At 48.9% G+C, this 25,920-nt stretch overlaps 1 protein-coding gene across 15 annotated transcripts in view; it reads right to left on the reverse strand.

Annotated features, from left to right (window-relative positions):
- Positions 1–25,920, reverse strand: part of CUX1 (cut like homeobox 1) — a 470,808-nt gene that overhangs the window by 316,807 nt on the left and 128,081 nt on the right. Inside the window, exon 1 of one of the 15 annotated variants that reach the window (XM_032255079.1) lies at positions 10,454–11,064. The exons of the other annotated variants lie outside the window; for them this stretch is intronic. Coding sequence (XP_032110970.1) covers positions 10,454–10,465 — 12 coding nt within the window. The 5' untranslated portion in view covers positions 10,466–11,064. Of the gene's footprint in view, positions 1–10,453; positions 11,065–25,920 lie in introns of those variants that run through there. 15 annotated transcript variants of the gene reach the window in all.

The following is a 25,920-nucleotide window of genomic DNA, read 5'->3' on the forward strand; positions in this document are numbered from 1 at the left end:
ATATCCATTTTCATGTGTGACATGTAAACTACAAGAGTAACTTTTTTTTGGGTACTAACGCCAGCAAGAGGACAAGGATGTATTCAGAACTGAAAAAGGAAGGAGAAAGAGGCTGTGGAATCCCGACAGGGCTTGGGGCAAGAGTCAAGGGCAGAGAAAGTTACTTAATTATTACTGCAGGCCAGGAGCCTCCTTTTTCAAGGTACGTCTTTATTTCAAGGGATACATTTAAGTAGGTTCCAGAAGTATATACTGCACACATTTTCCACTAAAGATAGAAACTATGCTTAAAAAGCTAATTTGGTATTTTTAGAAGTTTGGGTTTCTTTGATCTGGCCAAAAGAGGCTTAAAATTCAGCTTCAAACTATTTTAGTCTATGCTTCACAACTCTGAAATAACTGGTACAGCTTCAGTTGCTTTCGACCGCTAAAAAGTGTGGGATTCTATCACCCCGCACGCTGGAAATGCTGAAAGGGCAGGGCTGAGATCGCATCAGAATCTTCCCTGGCTTGAGGGTCCTGGCTTTGTCGAAAGGAGGTGAATTTCAAAGTGTATGATTCGGTCACTTTTGTGATAGGGTTGGACGTTCCTAATCTAGACTCAAGGTTTTTCTCTTTACGGTACAGGAAAATCTGGGTGCCTGTTTTTGTTTTTTGCTGTTTTTGTTTGTTTTCTGAGACAGGGTCTTACACTGTCATCCACGATGGGGCGCAGTGGTGCGATCTCAGCTCACTGCAGCCTGGAGCTAGCAGGCTCAAGCAATCCTCCCACCTCAGCCTCCTGGGAAGCTGGGAGTGCAGTTGTGCGCCACCATGCATTTTCTGCATTTCTTTTGTAGAGATGAGGTTTCACCATGTTGTCCAGGATGGTCTCAAACTCCTGGCCTCAAGTGATCCTCCTGCTTTGGCCTCCCAAAGTGCTGGAGTTACAAGTGTGAGCCCCTGTACCCAGCCTAGATGCCTGTTTAACTCCCAGTGCAGGGCGGTTGATGCCAGCAATCAGCTCATGGGTGCTCCCAGTACAGACCAGAATCTGTTACCTGTCACCACTAGCCCACAGCTGGCCTGACCAGACCCTTTACCGATGTGGAGAGTGGAGTGCAGAGAGCCCAGTGTCCCGCCCAAGGCCACACAGCTGGTCACCTGCAGAGCCAGGATCACCCTGCACAGTCACACCCCTACAGCACAGTTCTCTCCCCACCCACTCTCCCCTGCCTCCCACCCAGGCAGCAAGAACAACCTGGATAGGGCTGAAGAATTCTAAATTCTTCAGGCCAGGCGCGGTGGCTCATGCCTGTAATCCCAGCACTTTGGGAGGCTGAGGTATGAGTTCACTTGAGGTGAGGAGTTCAAGACCAGCCCGGCCAACATGGCAAAACCCCATCTCTACTAAAAATACAAAAATTAGCCAGGCATGGTGGTGAGTGCCTGTAACTCCAGCTACTCCGGAGGCTGAGGCAGGAGAATCACTTGAACCCGGGACGCAGAGGTTGCAGTGAGCCAAGATCTTGCCACCACACTCCAGCCTGGGCGACAGACCCCCAGAGCTCACTGCAAGAGACCCCCATCTCAAAACAATAAATAATAATTCTAGATTTTTCTGATGCCCCTACCCCATGTGGCTTGGGACTCCTAGACACTTTAACAAAAGCAGCAGAGAGTCTGCAGAGGGTTGACCAGGCGACCCACTTGGACCCCAGACTCAGTCTCTTGACTCTTGCATTTCAACATCCATTTATATAGGAACACCCTCCCAACCCCCCAATTAACTCTTATGTGAAGATGTTTTAAAAAGACAAAGGCTAAAATCCTAGTGCCAGGTGGAGTGGCTCATGCCTGTAATCCCTGCATTTTGGGAGGCCGAAGTGGGAGGATCACACCCAAGTGCGGTGGTGTGCACCTGTGGTCCTAGCTACTCGGGAGGCCGAGGAAGGGAGATTGCTTGAACCCAGGAGGCTGCAAGGAGCTACGATCACACCGCTGCACTCCAGCCTGGGCGACAGAGGGAGACCCTGTCTCAAAAAAAGAAAGAAAAAACCCCAAACCAAAAATGTTAGAGCATGATGATTCCCCCAAGTAACTGCACCTGTGAATGGCATCGTGCTACGGACCTCGTGGATGTCCTGGCTCCGCTGCCTCATGCTACAGATGAGGAAACAGACATGGGGAGAGGAAATGTCTTGTCTAGGTTAAATTCCGATCATATATTTCTGGGGACCCTTTACGTGTCTTTTCAGAAAGTGTGGTACACACATCAGCCCTTCCTATAGTGCAGACCATTTCAAGAATGAGGTTTAATTAAACGATTCGGCTAATAGAACGTGTGTTTGCAATTTTTCACAGACACATATGAGCCCAGGCTCAGCAAGATGAGTTTGTTTCTTTAACGCAGTTTCAGGCCATTATTTGCAAAAGAATTTGCGTTCAATGAACATTACACAAACAAGAAGCTTTTAAAGGCTTCCAAAACCTGCAGTTTTGAATCTTTCCCACTGGAGATGGAATCCAAATTGTCGGCGGCTACTAGATCTAGTGCGGTGTTTCGGAAGCTGTGAAGGTTTTATTAGGCTTTGAAAAAGACACTTGGCTGAGTCACAAGTGTGGGAAATGGAAAAAGATTCCTGGCCGGGCGTGGTGACTCAGGCCTGTAATCTTGGCACTATGGGAGGCCGAGGCAGGTGGATCACCTGAGGTCAGGAGTTCAAGACCAGCGTGGCCAACATGGTGAAACCCTGTCTCTGCTAAAAATACAAAAATTAGCTGGGCGTAAGGGCGGGCACCTGTAATCCCAGCTATTCAAGAGTCTGAGGCAGGAGAATCGCTTACACCTGGGAGGCCCAGTTTGCAGTGAGTCAAGATTATGCCACTGCACTTCAGCCTGGGTGACAGAGCAAGACTCTGCCCCAAAAACAAACAACAACAAAAAGCACTTTGCAGACCTGCTCCTTGCCTAGAATTGCGGGCACCTCAAGAGCAGGGACCAATTCTAGAGCTCCTGGTGTCCGGCGCGGGTCAAACCTCGCTGCCCCTAAGAGCGAGCTTGTGTAGCTTCTGAACACACTGCAATGCCTGTCTAGGTTCCTGGCTTGTTCCTTAATCTCAAAGGCAAGTGGTGCATCTCCCACGTGTATCCCTTCAGCTTCCTCTTGGTGACCAGAGTTACTACGTACGCCTCGCCTGCATCACGTGAGTGCCCAATGCCCCCACGTGCTCGCTTTGTTCCTGGGGGTCTGAGTGCTCACAGTCAGGTACGTCACCTCATTTCTCAGATGAAAACACTGGCTCCAGGACTTGTCCAAAGTCGCAGTGTGAGTCCCAGGGCAGGCAGGCAGGCAAACCGAGGCCGCCGGCCCCTCACGCTACGACAGAGTGGTCCCCAGGTGCACGATGACATCAGATGTGTGTCCCTCCGCAGCACCGGAATGTCCCCAAACCACCAAGGCCTCAGAAAGATGCTTTTGAAAATAATGATCCCAGTGTTGTGTGCATATTGAAAACAAGAATTAACTTCTACCTTGGCTGCTTAAGGAATCTAGAAGACATTCACTTTCTACAAATACTTCAAAACGCAAAGAAAGCCTACAATAGGACTACATGTGATTTTTTTTTTTTTTTTTTTTTCAGATGGAGTCTCACTCTGTCACTCAGGCTGGAGCACAATGGCACGATCTTAGCTCACTGCAACCTCCGCCTCGTGGGTTCAAGCCATTCTCCTGCCTCAGTCTCCCAGGCGTGCGCCGTCATGCCCAACTAATTTTTATTTTTTTTTTTGTATTTTTTAGTAGAGTTGGGGTTTTACCATGTTTGTCAAGCTGGTCTCAAACTCCTGACCTCCAATGATCCACCCACCTCAGCCTCCTGAAGTGCTGGGATTACAGGTGTGAGCCCAGCCTACGTGTATAATCTCTGACGTTTCAACAGATTCCTTTTAGATAGGTCGCATTTAAGACGCACGAGGGTCGTATTCATGACGGGCTCTGTTTTTAACAGGCGGCTCATCGGGGCCCCTACAGTCGCTGGGGACACAGCCCTGATGCCCACTTTCATCCACTTGGAACATGGGCTGATTATTTCTAGCTACTGCCGACGTTTGGTGCCCTTTGTGGCTCTGCTCCATGGGGTTTATTTTGGCAAAAACGCAAAGCGTAGTTAGGGAAGAGGCACGACTCATGTGTTGCTGTTTGAGTAAAAAGCCCTCATGTGCGGATCCGCCATTTCCGAGGAGGCTCAGGGGCAAGGCACGGGAATGGCTTTTTCTGTCTGGCAAGAAGTAGGTTCACGGCTGTCAGGCTCGTTATAGAACAAAAGGTGTCAAAATGAAGACCAAGCCTTTAAATCACCATTAAACCACCATTAAACCCTCCTCACTCACTCTCTCACCACTCACACACTCTGGTGCTGGAAAGAGAACCGTCTCATCTGCTCCCTGGAAAGAAATCAGGCTCCTGAGATGAGGTAGAGATGAGATAAGAAGGCTGCTGAGCAGTCTGTTTCATTGGCGGAATGAGGTATCCGCCTCTTCTCTGGTGCAAATGCAGCCATCCTCCAGCACCACGCAGGGTGGACAGACGGGCTGCCAGCTGTGGTCCCTTGCAACTCTGAAACCACAACATTCCAGTTGCTTGGGGAGTGTCCGAAGGTGTTGAGGTTGCTTGCTGGATGCGAAATCCACGCAAACCCACCCAAATTACTGGAGCTCAGTGCTCCCAAAGCGTGGCCAGTGGAGGTGTGGTTTCTCGTGCACAGGTGGACATTTCATGATCCAAAAAGAATGATGGCAAAAAAGACTGAGAAACTTGAAAGGAAGCAAAGCTAGCTTGCTTTCCTTTGACTTCTCAGAACCGGGATGCATTCTGCACATCACCATATCCTCGGGCCCGATCACATCAGTAACAAGGACAGCAATAATGACAGCTAAAACAGACAAAGCCCTTCTCACTTTATTCTGCTGAACTCATCCGATTCTCATTAGCAACCTGATGAGGTAGGAGATCCTTTACAGCTGAGAAGGCTTAGACACAGAGAGGGTAAGTGGCTTGCTCAAGGTCACACAGCAAGTGGTGGAGCCGGAATCCCCACCTGGGTGGCCTGGCTCCCCAGGCAGCACCCCGCAACCCTGGCTACGCAGTGCCTCCCGGGCAGCAAGGAAACACGAACATGTCTGGGAAACTTGGAGCACAGTGCTTTCTGAAGTTAAATGGTCCCTAAACCTTCTTCCCGAGGAACACATTTTGCACTGTGTGTTCTTGGAATATACTTTGTGAACGGACCATTGGAGCCAATGTGGTGTTTGGAGTAATTTTTCAAAAGTGCAAGTTTGGTGATGGAACCTGGGCCCAAATTCCTGCTGGGTCATTTTTTTTTTTAAGACGGAGTCTCACTCTGTTGCCCAGGCTGGAGTGTAGTGGTGCAATCTTGACCCACTGCAACCTCCACCTCCCAGGTTCAAGAGATTCTCCTGCCTCAGCTTCCTGAGTAGCTGGGACTACAGGTGCTCACCACCATGCCCGGCTAAATTTTTGTAATTTTAGAAGAGATGGGGGTTTCACCATGTTGGCCAGGCTGATCTTGAACTCCTGACCTCAGGTGATCTGCCTGCCTCAGCCTCCCAAAGTGCTGGGATTACAGGTGTGAGTCATCATGCCCGGCACCGCTGTCATTTCTTGATGTGTCTTTGACAAGAACACCCCACCTCCTGACCTCACAGGGTTGCTGAGAAGTTGAAGTGAAATGGCCGGGCCATTAGTGGCTCACGCCTGTAATCCCAGCACTTTGGGAGGCCCAGGTGGGTGGATCATGAGGTCAAGAGATTGAGACCATCCTGGCCAACACGGTGAAACCCCGTCTCTACTGAAAATACAAAAAAATTAGCCGGGTGTGGTGGCACGTGCCTGTGATCCCAGCTACTTGGGAGGCTGAGGCGGAAGAGTTGCATGAACCCAGGAGGTGGAGGTTGCAGTGAGCTGAGATTGCGCTATTGCATTCCAGCCTGGTGACAGAGCAAGACTCCATCTAAAAAAAAAAAAAAAAGTTGAAGTGAAATTACATAGGTAAAGGGCTGGTTAAAATATTGGCTCGGCCAGGCACGGTGACTCATGCCTGTAACCCAACACTTTGGGAGGGTGAGGTGGGAGCATTACTTGAGGTGAGGAGTTCACAACCAGCCTGGGCAACACAGTGAGATCCCATCTCCACAAAAAATTAACAATTTAGCTGGGCGTGGTGGTGGCTACCGGTAGTACCAGATAATCAGGAGGCTGAGGTGGGAGTACGCTTGAGCCCAGGAGTTGGAGGCTGCAGTGAGCCGTGATTACACCACTGCACTCCAACCTGGACAACAGAGCAAGACCCTGTCTCTTAAAATATATATAGGCTTGTGCTGACAGATACTAAGAAATTGATTATTATTCCATTTTTAGATGAAAAAATGGGCTGCTGAGTGACAGGGTCAGGCCAGGACTCAGCTCTGCCATCTGACTGCCATAGGAAATGCCCTCCAGCCTCCACTTCCCGCCCTGCCAACCAGCAGTAGTCACCGCTCAGTAGAGAAGAGTTGGGAGTGGACAAAGGCGGAGCCCCGGATCCAGGATGAACTTCTGGGGACAGTCCAGGGACAGGGGCCACGTCCGCCTCACTCAGCATCACACGCTGGAATCCAACATTGGGTCGCCATGGCCGCGTGTGAATACAGGAGAGGACCCATGAGCAGCTAACCCACGTGATTCCTCCCACACCCAATGAGCAGAAAATATCAGTGAGGGGGAGGACAGGCGAGCCAAATACAGGGAGGACAGCACGTTTTCTGGCACTAAAATAGATGCTGGGAGTGAAGGCTGGACAGGAAATTTTCCTGCCAGGTGAAAGAAGGGGGTGGTTTTGGAGAAAGGTGACCACTGGCACCGGAGGTGGCATTGGCGGGGGAAACCAGGAGACCGCAAAAGCAGAAATGCACAAACTATATCTACACTTTGAAAGTAAATCCCTTGTGCCAAACCAGAAAGCCCAGATTGGGCTGGGCACAGTAGCTCATGCCTGGAATCCCAGCATTTTGGGAGGCCAAGGCAGGAGGATCGCTTGAGGCCAGGAGTTTGAGTCCAGCCTGGACAACATGGAAAGACCCTGTCTCTACAAAAACTACAAAAATTGGCCTGGTGCAGTGGTGCACCCCTGCAGTCCCAGCTACTCGGGAGGCTGAGGTGGGAGGATTGCTTGAGCCCAGGAGTTGGAGGCTGCAGTGAGCTATGACTGCACCACTGCACTCCAGCCTGGACTGAGACAGCAAGAGCCTGGCTCAAAAAAACAAAGAAAAGAGAAATCTGGGGTTGATGAAATATGGTATGATGGCTACTGCTCAGATGAACGGGAAGACTGGAGAATTCTAAAAGCACAGGAGAAATCCATTTCTTCCAGAAAGGGGTCTTCGGTTCACGTCTATCATCCTCTCAGACATGACAGGCGCACACGTATCTGCGTTTACATCTGCCTACAAACCAGAACCCATGGCAGACACGTGAGAGAGACAAGACAAATAACAGTTCGTTATCTCCGGCCTCTATGGACCGCTAAAAACCTTCACTAAATAGAAACGTTAGATTTATACACAACAGCTTTAGTTGAAATCAAGATCAAATTTTCATTACCCAAAAACTTAAACGGCAGATCCCAGAAGGGTAGAGCCATTTGAGATTCCACGTAGGGACAACCCGGTTTCCTTCACACCGTTTCTGTGCGGTTAGCTCTGTGATTCCACGGCCATAATCACCAGAAAACAGCGATTAAGGCAAGAGGAATTGCAGGGAAATACTAAAAAGACGAAATCGATACATTTGTCTTTTCAGTTCTTCAGACATCTAATTCCCACCTGTATTTGGGGGGAAGGGGTGTTCTGCTGTTATTGTTAGTTTACATTTTTCTGATCACAGGAGGAATATGTCATGGCAGAGTATGTTTAAAGCTCAGAAGAATTTAAGGAACAAGAAAAATGACTCCAAGTCCTGTTCCCTAAAGGGGACTCAATACTTTGGCATGGTTCCTTCCAGGGTCTTTTTCTGCCTGTTTCTTCTGTAGTTGTAATAACACCGTATACATTATTTCCTAAGTTGCTTTCTTTTTGCTTAAACCTGACCCATGCACTACAAACTCTCTGCAAACCTAATTTTTTTTTTTTTTTTTTTTTGAAACGGAGTCTTAGTCTGTTGCCCAGACTGGCACGATGGCTCACTGCAATCTCTGCCTCCAGGGTTCAAGCAATTCTCCTGTCTCAGCCTCTGGAACGGCTGGTGCTACAGGTGCCTGCCACCACACCCAGCTGATTTTTCTATTTTTAGTCAAGACAAGGCTTCACTATGTTGGCCAGCCTGGTCTCGAACTCCTCACCTCAAGTGATCTGCTCGCCTTGGCTTCCCAAAGTGTTGGGATTACAGGCGTGAGCCACGGCACCCGGCCAAACATAATTTTTAATGGTTGTGTAACACTTCAAAGAACGGCGGCTCCTGGTGGATTTTTAAAATATACTGCTTTAGTTGTTCTATACTGGTCAATATTGTGACTAAATGAACAAACAGATAATCACATGCGCTGAAGATCTCCATGTGGGACTGAAGTATGCAACGCTTCCCAAATGATTTGGGCAAATTAGATTTGAACGTCGGTTTCCTGACAACAATAACCGATATTTACGGCTAGTGTAGAGTGGACGAGGCACTTTCATTTGCACTGAGCTCCTTCAACCCTCACAGCAAACCGTGTGGCGATCTTATTACCTGTACTTTAGAGAGAAGGCCAAGGACCTGAGGATGAGCGGTATTACCATCACCACGCTGCCCAGGGACTCTAGGGACACGGAGGTGGACTCTGTCTCCCAATGAGTGGCTCCCGAATCTACACCCAGGCCAATGCCACTCTCCTCCTGGCCAGCCTGTCTCCTGGGCAGTTCTGCTTGGAGGCCCCACTAGTAACTCACACTCTCCAAATGCCAGTTTCATTCCTCCCCAAACTAGTCCTTTTGGGAGTCTCACTGACGGCACCGCCCACCGTAGCCCAAGGCAGAAGGCTGACTTCTCCCTCTCCTGCCTCTCAGCCTTCACCTTCTGCATCCAGACATTCCCCGGGCTCCAGCCACGCCCAGGCTCACCAGGAGGCCTCAGTCAAGCTCACCTTCTAATCACAGGGCACTGCTACCGGCAAAGTAGAGACATTTAATAGACATTTGCTGAGAGGGAGGAAGGTCTTGAGACTCCACACACGCAGCTCTGCCAGGACAGCACGCTGCCTTTCTGTGGAATCAAAGTTGTCACCAATGCACGATGGAAGAAAAAAAAACCATCTTCCATCTCACTGAAATTCTCTTTGCATGACCAGGCTCTTAAAGCTTACGATTAAAAAAGGTATATTAAGACCTCATTGAGATTTTTTTTTTTTTGAGACTACATCTTCTTCTGTTGCCCAGGCTGGAGTGCTGTGGTACCATCACTGCAGCCTCAACCTTCCCAGGCTCAATAGATTCTCCCACTTCAGCCTCTCAAGTCGCTGGGATCACAAGTGTGTTCCACCATACCCGGCTAATTTAAAAAAAAATTTTTTTTGCAGAGATGGGGTCTTGTTATGTTGCCCAGGCTGGTCTCAGACTTCTGAGCTTAAGTGATCCTCCCACCTCGGCCTCCCAAAGTGCTGGGCTTGCGGGCGTGAGCCACGGCACCCGGCCCTCATTGAGAATTTCAACCGAAGCCACGACTTCTACAGCTGTTCTTGCTAAGAATAAGAAACTCACAATTAATCAGTCATCCGATTAATTGCACAGTCTCCTTTACACGTGAATCTCATTAACGAAACCTGAAGTGGGGCAAGACAAACACAACAAACTTCGCCGCAAAAGCTAAAACGGAAGACTGTGGAGACATTTCCGAATGAGGGAATTGCAAGACACGTGAGGACAAACGCAGTTGGTCACCGGGTCGAACATGCGAAAAGCAGCGAACGGAGGCCGTCCCGAACAAGCGGGCGGCCAGAAGATGCTCTCTCAGTTTCATTTCATGGGACCTTGCGATTATGACGCAACTGTGCCAGGGTAAGGCGTCTCGATGGCATTAAGGTCTTGTTAAAACAGCAGACCTGTACTTTTCAAGAGAACAATGGTACTCTAAAAAGCCTTGCAAAATTAACCGAGTTATTACCCTATAAAGAGTCAAGCATGTAACTGTTTAAAAGGGTCCGAAGGTTGGACCATGTCCAAACAGAGAGCACAGACGCAGTGAAATCCTCCGCAGAACACCTTCCCATTAATTAGGCAGTGGAAACAGCAGCCTCCCCAAATCGAGCAGGAACAAACAGGGAAGAAAAGAATATACTTCTTGTGGGAGAGAGGGGGAAAAAATACACGCACACAAAGAAATGAAAGGCGATGCACTCCACCCTGGATAGAATCAGTTTCAACAGAAATAATGAGAGATCTTACGTGGGCTGCCATGACTTCTTCATGTTGCTCTAAAAGCGGAAGACGGCTTTCCTGGTTGGCATCCGAAGGCAGAACGCTGAGGACTCGGAGCCCAAAGCAAACCACCGCCTGCCTTAGGAGCGGAGTGTAGTCTGCTTTGCCATATAATGACAAGAAAAGCAAATCAGCTGGGAGGAAAGAAGGCAATTCTTCTTATTTGGGATCCGGGGAAGAGAAATAGGAAAATTTCCTAGGTGGTGAGTTAAGAAAACAGGGGAAGAGAGTATTGGCCACTCGGGAACGAGGATGCCAGGTGGATGCCTTTGTTTAGCAACACTGTCTTGCACACATGCACACACACGCAAACAAGCACACATACACGGTGCACACACATAGAGCTAGGTAAGGAAAACATTCTGGGGGAAAGGTCTGTTTTTCCTTAATCTATAAGCATCATCCAATTATCTAAGGCTAAGAGTGGCGCCTCACACCTGTAATCCTTCGAGAAGCTGCAGTGGATGGATCGCTTAAGCCTAGGAGTTCAAGATCGGCTTGGGCAACACTGCCAGACTGTGTCTCTGTAAAAAATGTAAAAACTAGCCAGACATGGTGACTGGCAGGAGCCTGTAGCCCCAGCTACTTAGGAGGGCTGAGGTGGGAGGATTGCTTAAGCCAGGGAGGTTGAGACTGCAGTGAGCCACGACTGTACCACTGGACTCCAGTTTGGGCGACAGGGCAATACTGTCTCTAAAAAGAAAGGCATCATCTCCTTGTGACAGAAAAGGGACTCTGTGTTTCATGCCTCTGTGAAAACTTCAGGACCAGCTGGATATGGTGGCTTATGCCTGTAATCCTAGCACTTTGGGAGGCCGAAGTGGGCAAATCGCTTAAGCCCAGGAGTTCAAGACCAGCTTAGCCAACATGGTGAAACCCCCTCTCTACTAAAAATAAAAAAATTAGCCAGGTGAGGTGGTGCATGCCTGTAATCTCAGCTACTTGGTAGGGGGGCAGAGGCAGGAGAATCTCTTGAACCTGGGAGGCAGAGGGTACAGTGAGCTGAGATTGTCACTGTACTCAAGCCTGGGTGACAGAGTGAGACTCCATCTCCAAAGACCTCTCAGGGCCACCCTAGAGCCCTTCTGGGTTACTCCTCCCACTGAACCAAGTTCCATCTCCTACATATTCTCACATCTTGCTGCTGCTGCAGCTTCAGACTGGGCCCACATCCTGGCTCCCGGGTAGGGTCTAGTTCCTATGACAGCCCCGCCCCATCTTTCCTAAGCCCCCAGGGTTCAGCACAGGTGACTTTACTCACACAGCACACACCAGGCTTCAACGCTGTCATTTCTGTTACCTGTGTGCCCTCCCTTCCCACCTCTGGGCTGGAGGCTCTGGGAGAAGGGGGCTATTTTTACCCACTCAGCACTCTCCACACTTCACACGGAGTCTGGCACACGGCATGGCGACAGTATTTCCACTAATAATAGCAAGTGCTCCAGAAACACGTTCCCGCAAAGGGCTCGCGTACTCTGTCTCACTGAATCACTTCAGCAGCTCCACGAGACGGGTACTAGAAATCCCCCATTTCACAGGCAGGGACGTGGAGACTTAGATGATTGAATTACTCACCCAGGGACTGCAGGGAGGAAACAGCAGGCTGCGGCTCCGATCTGTGGGACTTCCAAGCTCTCACGCTTAACCACTGTTTCCACTTAAAGATGCCTGGCGAATAAATTAGTAAGTACGAAGAGTCTTCCCAAAAGACTCTATATTGCAAATTTGAACATTTTCTTAGGTCATTGTTTTCAAATTAAAAGGTAACATTCTCCCTCTTTTTTTTTTTTTCTGAGACAGAATCTCACTTTGTCACCCAGGCTGGAGTGCAGTGGCTCACTTCAACCTCCACCTCCCAGGTTCAAGCAATTCTCGTGCCTCAGCCTCCCAAGTAGCTGGGACTACAGGTGCCCGCCATCACACCTGGCTAATTTTTTTGCATTTTTAGTAAAGATGGGGTTTCACCAAGTTGCCCACACTGGTCTTGAACTCCTGACCTTGGGTGATCCAACTGCCTCAGCCTCCCAAAGTGCTGGAATTAAAAGTATGAGCCACTGCGCCTGGCCTAAAAAAAAGTAACATTCTGTATAGAGAAAACCTGCAAAACTCAGAAAAGCATAACAAAGGAAAAAGCCAGTCTTATACCAACCAAAAATAATCCCTCAAGACTTAATCCAACGTCCTCATGTTCACCAGCCCTTGTGTGATGTACAGGTATTTGCATCTATTATGCTGTATGTCCAGATATTCATCTTGTCTTTATATTTTTGAATATTTTTCTTTCATAAAACCAGGGTGATACAACATTTGTAATTCTTACAGCATTTGCAATTCTTACTTTAGGTGATATCATCATCTTTTCCATGTTAGTAAATATTCTTGGGAAACAGTATCAGTTACATGATAATTTGAATGAATGATTTTTAACATCATTTAGCCGTTCCCCTATATTGAACACTAAGCCTTGTTCCCTCCCGCCTATTTTTAGTATATCAATAACACTAGAATACACATTGCTGTTCATAAAGCGTTGACCGTATTTCTTTTTTTCTTTTTGTTTGAGACAGGGTCTCACTCTGTCACCCAGGCTGGAGTGCAGTGGTCCCCATCACAGCTCACCACAACCTCGACCTCCCTGGCTCAAGTGATCCTCCCACTTTAGCCTCCCAGGTAGCTGGGACTACTGGTATGCACCAACATGCCCAGCAAACAATGTGTATTTTGTGTAGACACGGGGTCTCACAATGTAACTCTGGCTAGTTTCAAACTCCTGCACTCAAGCGATCTGCCTGCCTCGGCCTCCCAAAGTACTGGGATTATAGGCGTGGGCCACTGCACCCAGCCAGCTTTCACCGTATTTCTAATGTTTTTCCTTGGGATAGATTCTCAAAAGTGGAATTGCTGGGTCAAGGGAATATACAATTCTTAAGGTAACTATTTTCAGAACAGTCTGAATGGACATTCCTATTATACCAGTTTACCCCTGAAGAAGTTTTCTGAAGGAAATGTTGATTCCATAATCCATCTGATTTTTTTTTTTTTTTTGAAACTGACCTGCTTCACCATCGAGTCATGAACTACGTATCCTTTTATGAGTCAGATTACAATTTGGTGTATCTGGTGTCACATGCTAATAAGTTAGCTGGTGATAAATATAACCCGTCTATCTCTGCAAAAGGCCGATCCTGGCACAAAAATGGAAATGATCTCAGCCTGGCATCCGGAGAGGCTGCCGTTTGACTGAGGCACCGCGATTCTCATTTCAAATGAGGGCGCCTGCATTTCAGCCCTACCGCTGTAAGATGCTGAGAGCCGGCCACGCTGAATTTTTTGTCCCCCAAAGCTGCCTTTTCTTTTAACCTTAGAAACAGGGCTTTGCAAGTATTCGACTACTTGAGGGTAGAAGACAAAAGTCAAGACTCTAAGCCCTGTCCTCCATCTCCCTTAGAGAGGTGGCTGCAAATCCCTAGGTCTGACCCTTGGCACCAATGTTCTCTGTAAATTCCATTTTCTGATTTCCCATTAGTGGAGACGGTCAGTGTGGAAGGCCTTTAACATCCTTGGGCCCAGTGACATGGCCAGCCAGAAAGACACAGTCTGGGACTTCTTTTTGAGATAGAGGAGTCTCGCTCTGTCTCCAGGCTGGAGTACAGTGGCGAGATCTTAGCTCACTGCAACCTCCTCCTCCCAGGTTCAGGTGATTCTCTTGATTCAGCCTCCCAAGTAGCTGGGGACTAAAGGCACTTGCCACCACGCCCAGCTAATTTTTGTATTTTTAGTAGAGATGGGGTTTCTCCAGGTTGGCCAGGATGGTCTTGATCTCTTGACCTCATGATCGCCTGCCTCACCCTTCCAAAGTGCTGGGATTACAGGCATGAGCCCAACAGTCTGGGACTTCTGAACTGGCTCAGGTAGGGTGCAAATTAAGAGAGGGGCCCCAGCCGTGCGTTCCCTGGGACGCCCGAGACTGCAGAAGTGGGAAAATGGGTAGGTGCAGAGATCAGGGTGCTGCTGTCACAGCAGTCAGACCTGGTGAAACCCCAGCTCTGTCACTCTCTGGCTGAGTGGCTTGGGCTTAGTTCCCTCAAGTTTATAAAATGGGCATGATGTTATTACACCTCCTCATCAACGAGATGTAAAGACTGAGTGAGAGAACAAATGCGTGGAACTCAGCACAGTGCATACAAGGGATACAAGCAGCAGGCGCTTGCTAATATCATCACTGAGAAGCAAGAGGTGCCTTTTCCCTGATGCTCAGATCACGTGTCACAGCAATGGTACAACCAGCAGAAGGGAACGGACCAGGGAGGAGGCGGAGAGTGGACCACAAATCATCCTCTCCCTTCCTTGAACCTGCATTTCTTTTTCTTTTTTTTTCTTTTTGAGATGGAGTCTCACTCTGTCACTCACGCTGGAGTGCAATGGCACGATCTCAGCTCCCTGCAACCTCCGCCACCCGGCTTCAAGCACTTCTCCTGCCTCAGCCTCTTGTGTACCTGGGATCACAGGCGTGTACCGCCACGTCCAGCTGATTTTTGCATTTTTAGTAGAGACAGGGTCTCACCGAGGTTGGCCAGGCTGGTCTCAAACTCCTGGCCTCAGGTGATCTGCCCGCCTCGGCTTCCCAAAGTGCTGGGATTACAGGTGTGAGGCCCCGCGCCTGGCCTGAACTGGCATTTCAACAGCTTCCAAGTTCAAATATTTCTACGTAATGCATCCGATCCTGAGCTGGGCGAAGTGGAAGGGCATGGAGTCTGTCACGGTTAAGCAGCAGCAGGCCATGCGTGCTCATGTTGCCAGCTGCGAGCTGCTGTGTGACCAGAGCAGTGATTCTGAAAGTTGGTCTAAGCCACAGCTTCCTCATCGCTACCACGGGCGATGGTGCCTGCACTGCACATGCCGGCACATTGTAGAGACAGGGTCTTGCTATGTTGCCCTGGCTGGTCTCAAACTGCTGCACTCAAGTGATCTGCCTGCCTCAGCCTCCCAGAGTGCTGGACTTATAGGTGTGAGCCACTGTTCCCAGCCAGTTTTAACCATATTTCTAATTTTTTCCTTGGGATTTTCCTTGGTGATACCTACAGGTACAAAAGACGCTAGAATAATACAACAATTATTGTGGCTAATATTTACTGAGCCCTTACTTTGGGCTACTATTTCCTTTATTTTGTGGAGACAGGGTCTCACTCTGTCACCCCGGCTGGAGTGCAGTGGCGCCATCACAGCTCACTGCAGCCTTGAACTCCTGGGCTCAAGTGATCCCCCAACCTCAGCCTCCCAAGTAGCTGGGAAAACAGGTGTGCGCCACTGTACCTGGCTCATTTTTACATTTTGTCGTAGAGATGGGGCCTTGCTATGTTGCCCAGGCTGGTGATGAACTCCTACCTCAGGCAATCCTCCTGCCTCAGCCTCCCGAGTAGCTGGGACTGCAGGTACGCATCACCGTGCCTGGCTGACTTAAAAAAATGTTTTTGTAGAGATGTGGGTCTCGCTATGTTGCCATGGCCAGAAGGTTACAATGTGAAAAGATACTGAACCGACTTGGCCTTCCAGAACCATGAGCCTAAGGCCTACAGACACGCTGCCCATAAAGAGAATGAAAAGGCAAATGTAAAACTGCGAGCCATAATTTCAACATCACCACGTGAGCAGTGAATAAATGCCTTTTTTTTTTTTTTTTTTTTTTTATTTCCCAGAAGAAAACCCTTAAAAGCAAAGGCTGTCCTTGCCCTTCAACCCTCCACGTCGTGAGACAAAACAGACAGCGCCAGGCCCGACCGCGTCCTGGCACGGGCCTGCGGCCCCGCTGATCCAGGTCCTTATCTATATTTGGTACGTGAGGTAAAGCTAGAACATCTTATTCCTTCGCCTTTAATAAGCCAGCTTAAGACGCCATTACTCACCACCCTAGTGAAGTCATTTTGAAACTCTGAAGGTGGAGAGGCCACTCTTCGCATTTCTTACTAAAAGAGAAGTGGTTCCTCTCCCCTGATTCCTACAGCACGAGCTGCCACGAATTCCTTTAAAAAGGGGGAAGGTAAATTCGCTCACCAACTCACCGTGTAATTTCATCAATGAGAAGGCTGAACACCAACACATAGGGAAGTGTTTTTCTTCTAATAAGCACCTTTCTGCAAGAAGCCACCAATTATGAGAGCCGGGAATGTATTTAAATGCTTCTTACCGTACCAAGTGGAACACCAGCCTCTTTTTATTTATTACTTATTTGAAAGGGAGGGAGAATGAAGAGAATAAAATTTCCTTTTCCCTCTCTAACAAGATGAGTCAAAATTTCCAAACATTAATCAATCAGTGAGTCAGAGCTGGGAGGCCTTCCACTGTGAGCTCTTCCCAGAACTGCAGAAAACCAGGAACCCCTGAAGGGCTGACTCGACTTCCCTAGTCCTCCTCACATGTGAGGAGCAGGCAGGGCAGCCAGAAGCCAGGCTTCATGGCCTCTGAGATGCTCCAGGGGGATCCATCTGCTCCTTCATTTACGGAACACACACATATGTTGGAGCTGTCTATTTCATGCTGCAAATAGACAGACGGATAAAATGCCCCGATGGAGCCCACGTCCTCCTGGAAAGGCAGACAATCAAGTCAGTGGCTGCGGAGGGGACACACAGACGTGCCCTGTTCACGTATGCACACCCAGTGCAGGGGTGGAAAACGCAATGGGCAAGGGGAAGGGGTGGGGAGCTCCCAACACACCACCGGGACCAGGTCAGCCCCGAGCTGAGACCAGCACCGTGCAGGGAGGAAGAAGGTGGCGGCGGAAAAGGGAGTGATTCTATGCAGGACCACATTTGTGCAAATGCGTGGGTGGGAGAAACGATAGCTCGTTCGGAACCCGCAGGTGGTTTGGGATCAGTACCGCCACTGGCCAGAGATGAGGGAGGGACACTGGCCAGAGACCAGGTGGCAAAGAGCCACTAATCCCTGTGAATGCTGGCACTCATTCTTGAGGTCGACATGTTCTGAAAAGTACTCGAGGTTCTGTAGCAGGATTCTTATGCCTTAGCCAGGAGGGCTGGTTAAGGCACAGGCAGCTGGGCCTGCCCTGAGATTTTCTGATTCAGCATGTCTGGGGTAGACCTGAGAATCTGCACTTTTATTTAGTGCTGAAACAGGGTCTCACTGTGTCACCCGGGCTGGAGTGCAGTGGCACGATCACGGCTCACTGTAACTCTGACCTTCCAGGTCTCAAGCAATCCTCCTGCCTCAGCCTCCCAAGTAGCTGGGACTACAGGCTATTTTTAAGAGATGGCGTCTTGCTATGTTGCCCAGGCTGGTCACAAACTCCTGGCCTCCCAAATATTGGGATTACAGGCATGAGCCACGGTGCCCAGCCAGAATCTGCAATTCTAACAAGTTCCCAGGTACCATGATGCTCCTGGTCTGGGCAGCAGCTTGACAGCCACTGATCTACAGGACAGGTGTTCGAATGGACCTGATTGTCTTTTAAATAAAGTTTTATTGGCACACAGCCAGGCTCACCATTTTTGTATTACCTATGGCTACTTTACAGCAGAGTTGAGTCTTTGTAAGAGACCATATGGCCTGGCCAAAACCTATAGTATTTTACCATCTGGCTCTTTACAGTAAACAGTTTGCCAATCCCTGATATAGGCTATGAGAATGGGTGATAAGAAAGGAAAAACCAAGAAGACTTGCACAGTCAAAGAGTTTTGAAAGGTACCAGGTTGATCAATGTTCAGCAGGTTTCTTTTCTGTAAGAATTTACAGAGTCTTTAATAACTGGTGCATTTATCCCGGGACTGGTATTCCCAGACACGGCATTAGTCTATTTCTCTTTCAGTATTTTTGTTTTTTTTCAAGACAGGGTCTCACCCTATCACCCAGGCTGGAGTGCGGTGGCACGATCTCGGCTCACTGCAACCTCTGCCACCCAGACTCAAGCAATCCTCCCACCTCAGCCTCCCAAGTAGTTGGGATCACAGGCGTGGGCCACCATACCCGGCTGGTTTTTTGTATTTTTAGTAGAGATGGGGTTTTGCCATGTTGCCCAGTCTGGTCTAGAACTCCGGGCCTCAAGTGATCTGCCCATTCTGGCCTCCCAAAATTTTGAGATCACAAGTGTGAGCCACCACACACAGCCTGCTAAAGGATTTTAACTTGGGAATTAATCAATCAGAATTGTATCTTAGAAAAAGTACTCTGGGGGCAGATATACAGAAAGGGAATGAAACTGAAGGCAGTGAGACCAGTTAGGCAGTTGCTATGGTAACCAAGAAGTAAGGAGAGTATGCACCAGGACGGGGGCTGGCCGAGTTTTAACGGAAAGCATCAAGATAGTAAATATTCTAGGTGGCCCACGCCTGACATCCCAGCACTTCGGGAGGCAAGGCAGGAGGACTGCTTGGGTCCAGGATTTTGAGACCAGCCTGGCCAACATAGTGAGACCTCATCTCTACAAAAAAAAGAAAAGAAAAAAGAAAAAAAAATATTTTAAGCTTCGCAGGCCATATGGTCTCTGTTGCAACTACTCAACTGTGCCGCTGTAGCCCAGAAAAGCAGCCACAGACAACAGATAAACAAATGAGTATGGCTGAGTGCCAAGAGAACTTTATTTATGGAGGTGAAGTATGGGATGGTGAAAAAGTTCTGGAGATGGATGGCGGTGATGGCTTGTGCGACACTGAATGTATCTAACGCCGCTGAGCTGTAGATTTCAAAATCACTCAAATGGTAAATTTTATGTTACATGTATTTTACTACAATTGAAAAAAAAAACAAACTTTGGGCAATGAAATTTTAATTTCATATAATTTTCTGGGATTTTTTTTTGGGAATTTCATACAATCTTCTTATATCATAAAATAGAAGTCTTCTGGGCTGGGCATGGTGGTTCATGTCTGTAATCCCAGCATTTTGGGAGGCCGAGGCGGGTGGATCACCTGAGGTTAGGAGTTCGAGACCAGCCTGGGCAACATGGTGAAACCCAGTTTCTACTAAAAAATACAAAAATTAGTCAGGCATGATGCTGCATGCCTATAATCCCAGCTACTTGGGGGGCTGAGGCAGGAGAATCAGCTGAACCCAGGAGGCAGAGGTTGTGTGAGTTGAGATCGTGCCACTGCACTCCAGCCTAGGCAACAAGAACAAAACTCCGTCTCGAAAAAAGAAAAAAAAAAAGAAGAAGAAGTCTTCTTTTTTCATCCACTTAAAAATGTAAATGCCATTTTTTTGCTGGGAGTTGGGAGTTTCGAGGTGTTGGGACGCAGAGAAATACATGGCTTTGGTCTGTAGTTTGCAGACCACTGCACTCCAGCCTGGGTGATAGGGTGAGTCCCTCCCTGTCTCAAAAAAAAAAAAAAAATCCTTTAGTAACATCCCATAGACTAATGCTGTGTCCTCTCCTGCATTTCTGGAAACAATCAGTCTTGGGACACCAGTTATTAATTGCACTAGTTATGAAAGGCTCTGAGAAGTCTTGCAGCTCTAAGGCAATGGTAATAAACGGGAGGAAGTAAATGGCAGTGCTGATCAGGAATGGAGTTGTGGAAGGGAGCAAAGGACAGCAGGTAGCAGGGCAGGGTCCAGAGGTCCAGTCAACATATACAAGAAAAGGTCTAGGGTTCCAAAAAAAATAAGGCTGTAAGGCCGGCTGTGGTGGCTCATGCCACTCATCCCAGCACTTTGGGAGGCTGAGGCAGACAGATCACCTGAGATCAGGGGTTCGGGACCAGCCTGGCCAACATGGCAAAACCCATCTCTACTAAAAATACAAAAATTAGCTGGGTGTAGTGATGCACGCCTTTGTAATCCCAGCTACTCAGGAGGCTGAGGCACAAAAATCAGTTGAACCGGGAGGCAGAGGTTTCAGTGAGCTGAGATTGTGCCATGTACTCAAGCCTGGGCGACAGAGCAAGACTCCGTCTCAAAAATGCAGCTTGTACTGGAACTGTAGGATCCTGAGGGTAAATGACCAGTCTACCCATGGGTGACGCCCAGGAGACACCAGCCCCCAAGTCAGTCCAGGGCAAGAACTCCTGCCTCCTTTACCCGTCAGAAGCCCCTCTCTCAGGAACTGGGCCTGCAGACCACTATCTAACAGAAAAAGCAAGCACTCAGCAGGTACAGTGGCTCATGTCTGTAATTCCAGCATTTTGGGAGGCTGAGGCAGGTGGATAAGCTGAGGGCAGGAGTTCAAGACCAGCCTGGGCAACATGGTGAAACCCCATCTCTACTAAAAATACAAAAATCAGCCATGCATGGTGGCACATGCCTGTAATCCCAACTACTTGGGAAGCTGAGGCACAAGAATCGCTTGAACCCAAGAGGCAGTGGTTGCAGTGGGCCAAGACTGCACCACTGCACTCTAGCCTGGGTAACTGAGCAAGACTCTGTCTCAAAGAAAAAGAAAAAGCAAGCACTTTTCTTATCTACAGTAAATAATCACAGTGAAATTCAATCAGAGATGAGCAGATTAAATAATGACCAATGCTTGTCAAACAATCTGTGGGGGAAGAATGTACAACAGATTTTTAAATTTCCAGTCCATGGTGGACTGAGATCTTCATAAAATAAAATTAAAATGCCACTTGGATGTCACCATCACGTTACATTGCTATGAACGTTTCTAAACGCCTACTCTGAACTTCTGTGCTTATCTTTCTGCAGAGCAGTGATGGCCAGGCGGGCTAGTCCCTGGGCCGTACTCGGACACACCTTCAGGGGGCACAGAGGCCTGATGGTGCCTCCTGAGCTTTCTTTGCAGGAAAGAGAATGAAATGTACAACCCAATCAAGCCAGCCAGTCCCAAGCTGAGGGACTCAGGCAGGTGATTCCTCAGGGACAGAACTCTGGAAAACAGAGGACCTCAATGGGGTGCTACTGTGGCAGGGTGGGCTGAGGTTCAGCAAATGTCAGGGAAGAGAGACTAATGCCCAGTGAAGCCACCGACCAGTGGCCTCTGGCTAATTTGGCTCTTACTGCAAGATTCGGCTTGAGGGGATCCAGATAGAGGCCCAGCCCCAAGGGAGCTCAGGGAGACAGAGGGATGGAAACACTTCCCCATCTTTATAAAGAAATCAGACAACTTGAACACTGGAAATCTACAAAGCAGGCAACGTTCCAAGGCTAGCCCTTATTTTAAAGGCTCAACTTTATTATAAAATCCCAAGGCACCACGTTCCCCTATGAAAAGCCATTTCCTAAAGTGGATCTAGGGCACAGAGGGAACGGATTCTCACTCCATCAGAGCAGACAGTTTTCCATTTAAGAGATGTAATTGCAAATCATTTTAGAAAACCCTCAACAACTAATTGTTGCGATAATGCCAAGTTTACGGAGCCCAAATAATGGACAAATACCACCATGTAATAGAATAGGACAAAAATGGTAATTTTACTATGGAAAGTTGGAACTTGCCATTTCAAATTAGCAGAAGCTGTGAAGTGGGCATTACTGACAGTGCGAATATAGTAATTGGGGCTGATTTCTTGGCGCCTCGCCGAATCTGGCTGCCTGGCGTCCTGTGAGTTAATTATAGCTCTGTTAACAGAGTGGGGGCAGGGAGCTCAGCGGTGACGCAGAGATAAAACTCAGCCCAGGTCTCTGCAGATGAGGCAAAATGTGAGTGTTTTGGCTGGAGACCGGGTGCAACAGAAATTAGTCCCAATGAATTCCGTAAGCAATGGTCCTGAGGAAAGATGGACATGGACAGTCAGGGTCAACCATTCCTGGAAGCCGAACTTTCTGAAGGTGTCCTTGCTAACTCAGAATTGGTCTTCATGCTTTCCACGCTGCCAGTGGAATGGCTAAGTAAGTCATTTTCGTCTACATCCAAAAATATTTCATTTACTGCTTTAAAAGTTTCCTTTTAAAAAAATCCCAGGAATCAAAATATGTGATTCTGTCCAAATTAGCTCTCTCCACAGACTGAGACAATTATTTCACTGTGGGCTTTTTTGGAAATAAATCTTTCTTTTCTTTAATTTTAGAGACTGTATTGTGCACTTTGAGATTGAAGATGGAGTTCATTTCACCCGCATGCCTAAGTCGCTGCCTGTCTAATACGGTCCGCATGCCCTGTGCTGGGGCACCAGTTTCTTTAAGAAACTGACGAAGTTGTGCACAGGACTAACTTATGGCTGGACAGGGGTCAATATTTAAGCTTAGGCTCGTGCCTAGGATAGTGAGGTGTTTTTTTTTTGTTTGTTTGTTTTGTGAGATAGGATGCACTCTTGCTCAGGATGGAGTGCAGTGGCATGATCACGGCTCACTGCAGCCTCTAGCTCCTGGGCTCAAGCAGTTCTCATGCCTCAGCTTTCTAAGTGGCTGAGATGATAGATACATGCCAACACACTTGGCTAATACTTTTTTTTTTGTTTTTTTGAAATGGAGTCTCTCTGTCGCCCAGGCTGGAATTCAGTGGCACGATCTCGGCTCACTGCAACCTCCGCCTCCTGGGTTCAAGTAATTCTTCTGTCTCAGCCTCCCGAGTAGCTGGCCCTACAGACGTGCACCACCACACCTGGCTAATTTTTGTACTTTTAGTAGAGATGGGGTTTCACCATGTTGGTCAGGCTGGTCTTGAACTGACCTCAGGTGATCCACCCACTTCGATCTCCCAAAGTGCTGGGATTACAGATTACAGGCATGAACCACGGCACCCAGCCCCACACTTGGCTAATTCTTTAATTTTTTCTTAAGACACAGTCTCACTATGTTGCCAAGGCTGGTCTCCCAACTCCTGGGCTCAAGGGATCCTCCCCACTCAGCCTCCCAGAGTGCTGGGATTACAGGCATGAGCCACCGCACCCAGCCATTTTACAGTGAAGTTACTCAAGTTTTAAATCTGTCATCAAAACATTTAAAATAAAGGTTGGTCACCAATTCCTCATTCTTGGGACCTGCTTCCACTTTCCCTCCCAAATCAGCTTTGTCCCCTCCCAGCTGAAACCCCGGGCGGTACATCCTGGGTTTCTATGGCTCCCCTCACTGTGTACCATCTCTAACCACTGAGCTCAGGGGGGCACTGGCTCAGAGGTGACACCTCCTTGGTCTCACTTAACACTGGCCCCGAGCCCTCCTCAGTGGCGGTGTGGGCTGAGCACCGATGCTGGAGTCTGCTGAACTGAGAACAAATTCTCCGAGCAAGTCTACGCCTCCTGGGGCTTTCATCTTTTGTAAAATTAAGACAGCGAGGCCTACTTCTGATGACCATTGGGAACTCATCCAAAAGGCTTAGCAGCAAGTGATCTTTCTTTCCCCTTCCCTGCTCCACCACCTTCTGGCCTTACTCCACACCCCATATCCAACCCAGCATTCGCCAGCTACAAGCCTGACTGACACTGACCTCCTCTCCTGCTGGAAACCCTTCTTCTTCTTCTTTTTTTTTTTTTTTTCCCAAGATGGAGTCTCGCTCTTGTCGCCCAGGCTAGAGTGCAGTGGCACAATTCCGGCTTACTGCAACCTCCGCCTCCCGGGTTCAAGTGATTCTCCTGCCTCAGCCTCCCGAGTAGCTGGGATTACAGGCACGCACCACCACGCCTGGCTAATTTTTGTATTTTTAGTAAAGACGGGGTTTTCACCATGTTGGCCAGGCTGGTCTCAAAACGAACTCCTGACCTCGTGTGACCCGCCCACCTCAGCCTCCCAAAGTGCTGGGATTGCAGGAGTGAGCTACCGTGCCCGGCAAAACCCTTCTCTTCCTAAGCGCAATCCTTCCTCCTGCTGGAAACCCTTCTCTTTCTGACCCGAGTCCTGAGAAAGCTGCTGTCGGACCCACCTGTCACTTCAAGACTGGTTTTGGTTCTTCCACTCTGTCCATGCATCGCACTAGAGAATGCCGTCACCTCCTCGGTCCCCGATCGCTGGCGTCCTCTAGGGCCTCCCATGCCCCTGCCTTCCAAAGCCACAACTCTTCCTTGACCTCCCTCCAAGCGCTGCCCTCCGGACCACAGACCCACCCACTGGAAGTGCAGAATTCACTCTTTACATAAGCAAATGCCTTATCTTGACTCCTAAACAAAGCCCAGTGACTCTGGTGTCCCCAGCCTTGGCTGAAAGTGATACAGGGTCATCAGAACCACACTTCTGTCCACAGGAGGGTCAGAAAGCAGGCACGTCTGGCTCCCTGAACCTGGCGGACCAGAACCCCCGACTCCTCCCTCTCGGCCTACAGCCTGGCGTGTAGAATCCTGTAGATCCTGTGCCTCCTCCTCCCACCATCCAGGTCTTCCCGTCTATCCCCACAGCCCTGGCCAGGACCTGCACTGGGCTCTCAGGATGTCCCCCTGGGGACTCAACTCTCGTTCAGAACATCAGCTCCACGAGGCCAGGACTCCTCCCCAGCACCTGGGACCGTGCCTGGCACGAAGAGAACACTCGATACACAGGCATTTCCGTGAGCCCTTGTGCAACTGTAAATAACAATAAATTAACTCCCAGGTATAAATTACAAAGTGCAACAGAGGGGAAATGTACTCGCAATTTAAATAAAAGGATTAGTGACTTTTAATTTATTTTATTTTCCTGGCAAGAAACTGGTGGTGTGCTTTGTGTCTGAATGACAATGGAGGTGTCTCCTGTGGCTGAAGGTGGAAAGCCCGGGCCTGCCCGGGTGGGAGCCAGTGCGGCACAGCCCCTCGTGGCTCTGCCCTGAGGTTGCTCTGCCCTGAGGTTGCTCTGCCCTGTGTATGCAAAAGACCCCATTCACCCCCAAGTCCCAACACTCACCTAGCCCCTGACCTGCAGGCTTGGTAATCTGTGGATGACTGTGTGTTGAAGGAGTCCCAGAGCGGCTTGGGAAGTGGGGTGGTACCCTTTGGTGACACTTTTTGGGAAAGTGCAATGCTGTCTTATTTTCTCCCTTTTGTGGCATTTGGTCTTAACTCTGGGTACTGGAAGAAGCAGCTTCACCCTCAGGCTAAATTGCAACACCTTGCTTCAAAAGAGAGGCCCTCTCACTTCATACCAAGCAGGCTCAACCTGGCAGCGGTGACACGTGACACGGCCTGCACCGGTGTGGCCACAGAAGCAACATGGCCATGCCCACCTGCTCCCTGGGTGCCCTGAGCTGGCTGCTGCAGGTTCGTGGGACCCTCCAGGAGGAAAAGCACCAAGCAAGAGGCACAGGGTTTAAAAACAGAAGCAGAATCACCCACAAACAGACACACCACAGCAGATGACACAGACTGCCCAGAGGAAAGGACCCAGGGTCTCTTAGCAGGAGCTCAGTGGGAAGATTCCGGCTCCTGGGTTTGATCTGAGAAACTCGCCAAAACGTGACCGGAGGCAGGTCCCCGCTTCCCTCATCTGTGAAGTGAGAGGGGCGGGAGACTGGATCACTGGTGTCAACTGATGGCTCACTGGCCACAAACAGTCACGGGGGAGCATGAGCATGGGTCTCCTGTGCGAGCCAGGACGGTAACACCCAGTGTGTCCCCCAGACCTTGGTGGGT

The sequence above is a fragment of the Sapajus apella genome, unplaced genomic scaffold (genome assembly GCF_009761245.1).
Source record: "Sapajus apella isolate SASKATOON/1434 unplaced genomic scaffold, GSC_monkey_1.0 scaffold88, whole genome shotgun sequence".
Taxonomy (NCBI): Eukaryota; Metazoa; Chordata; class Mammalia; order Primates; family Cebidae; genus Sapajus; species Sapajus apella.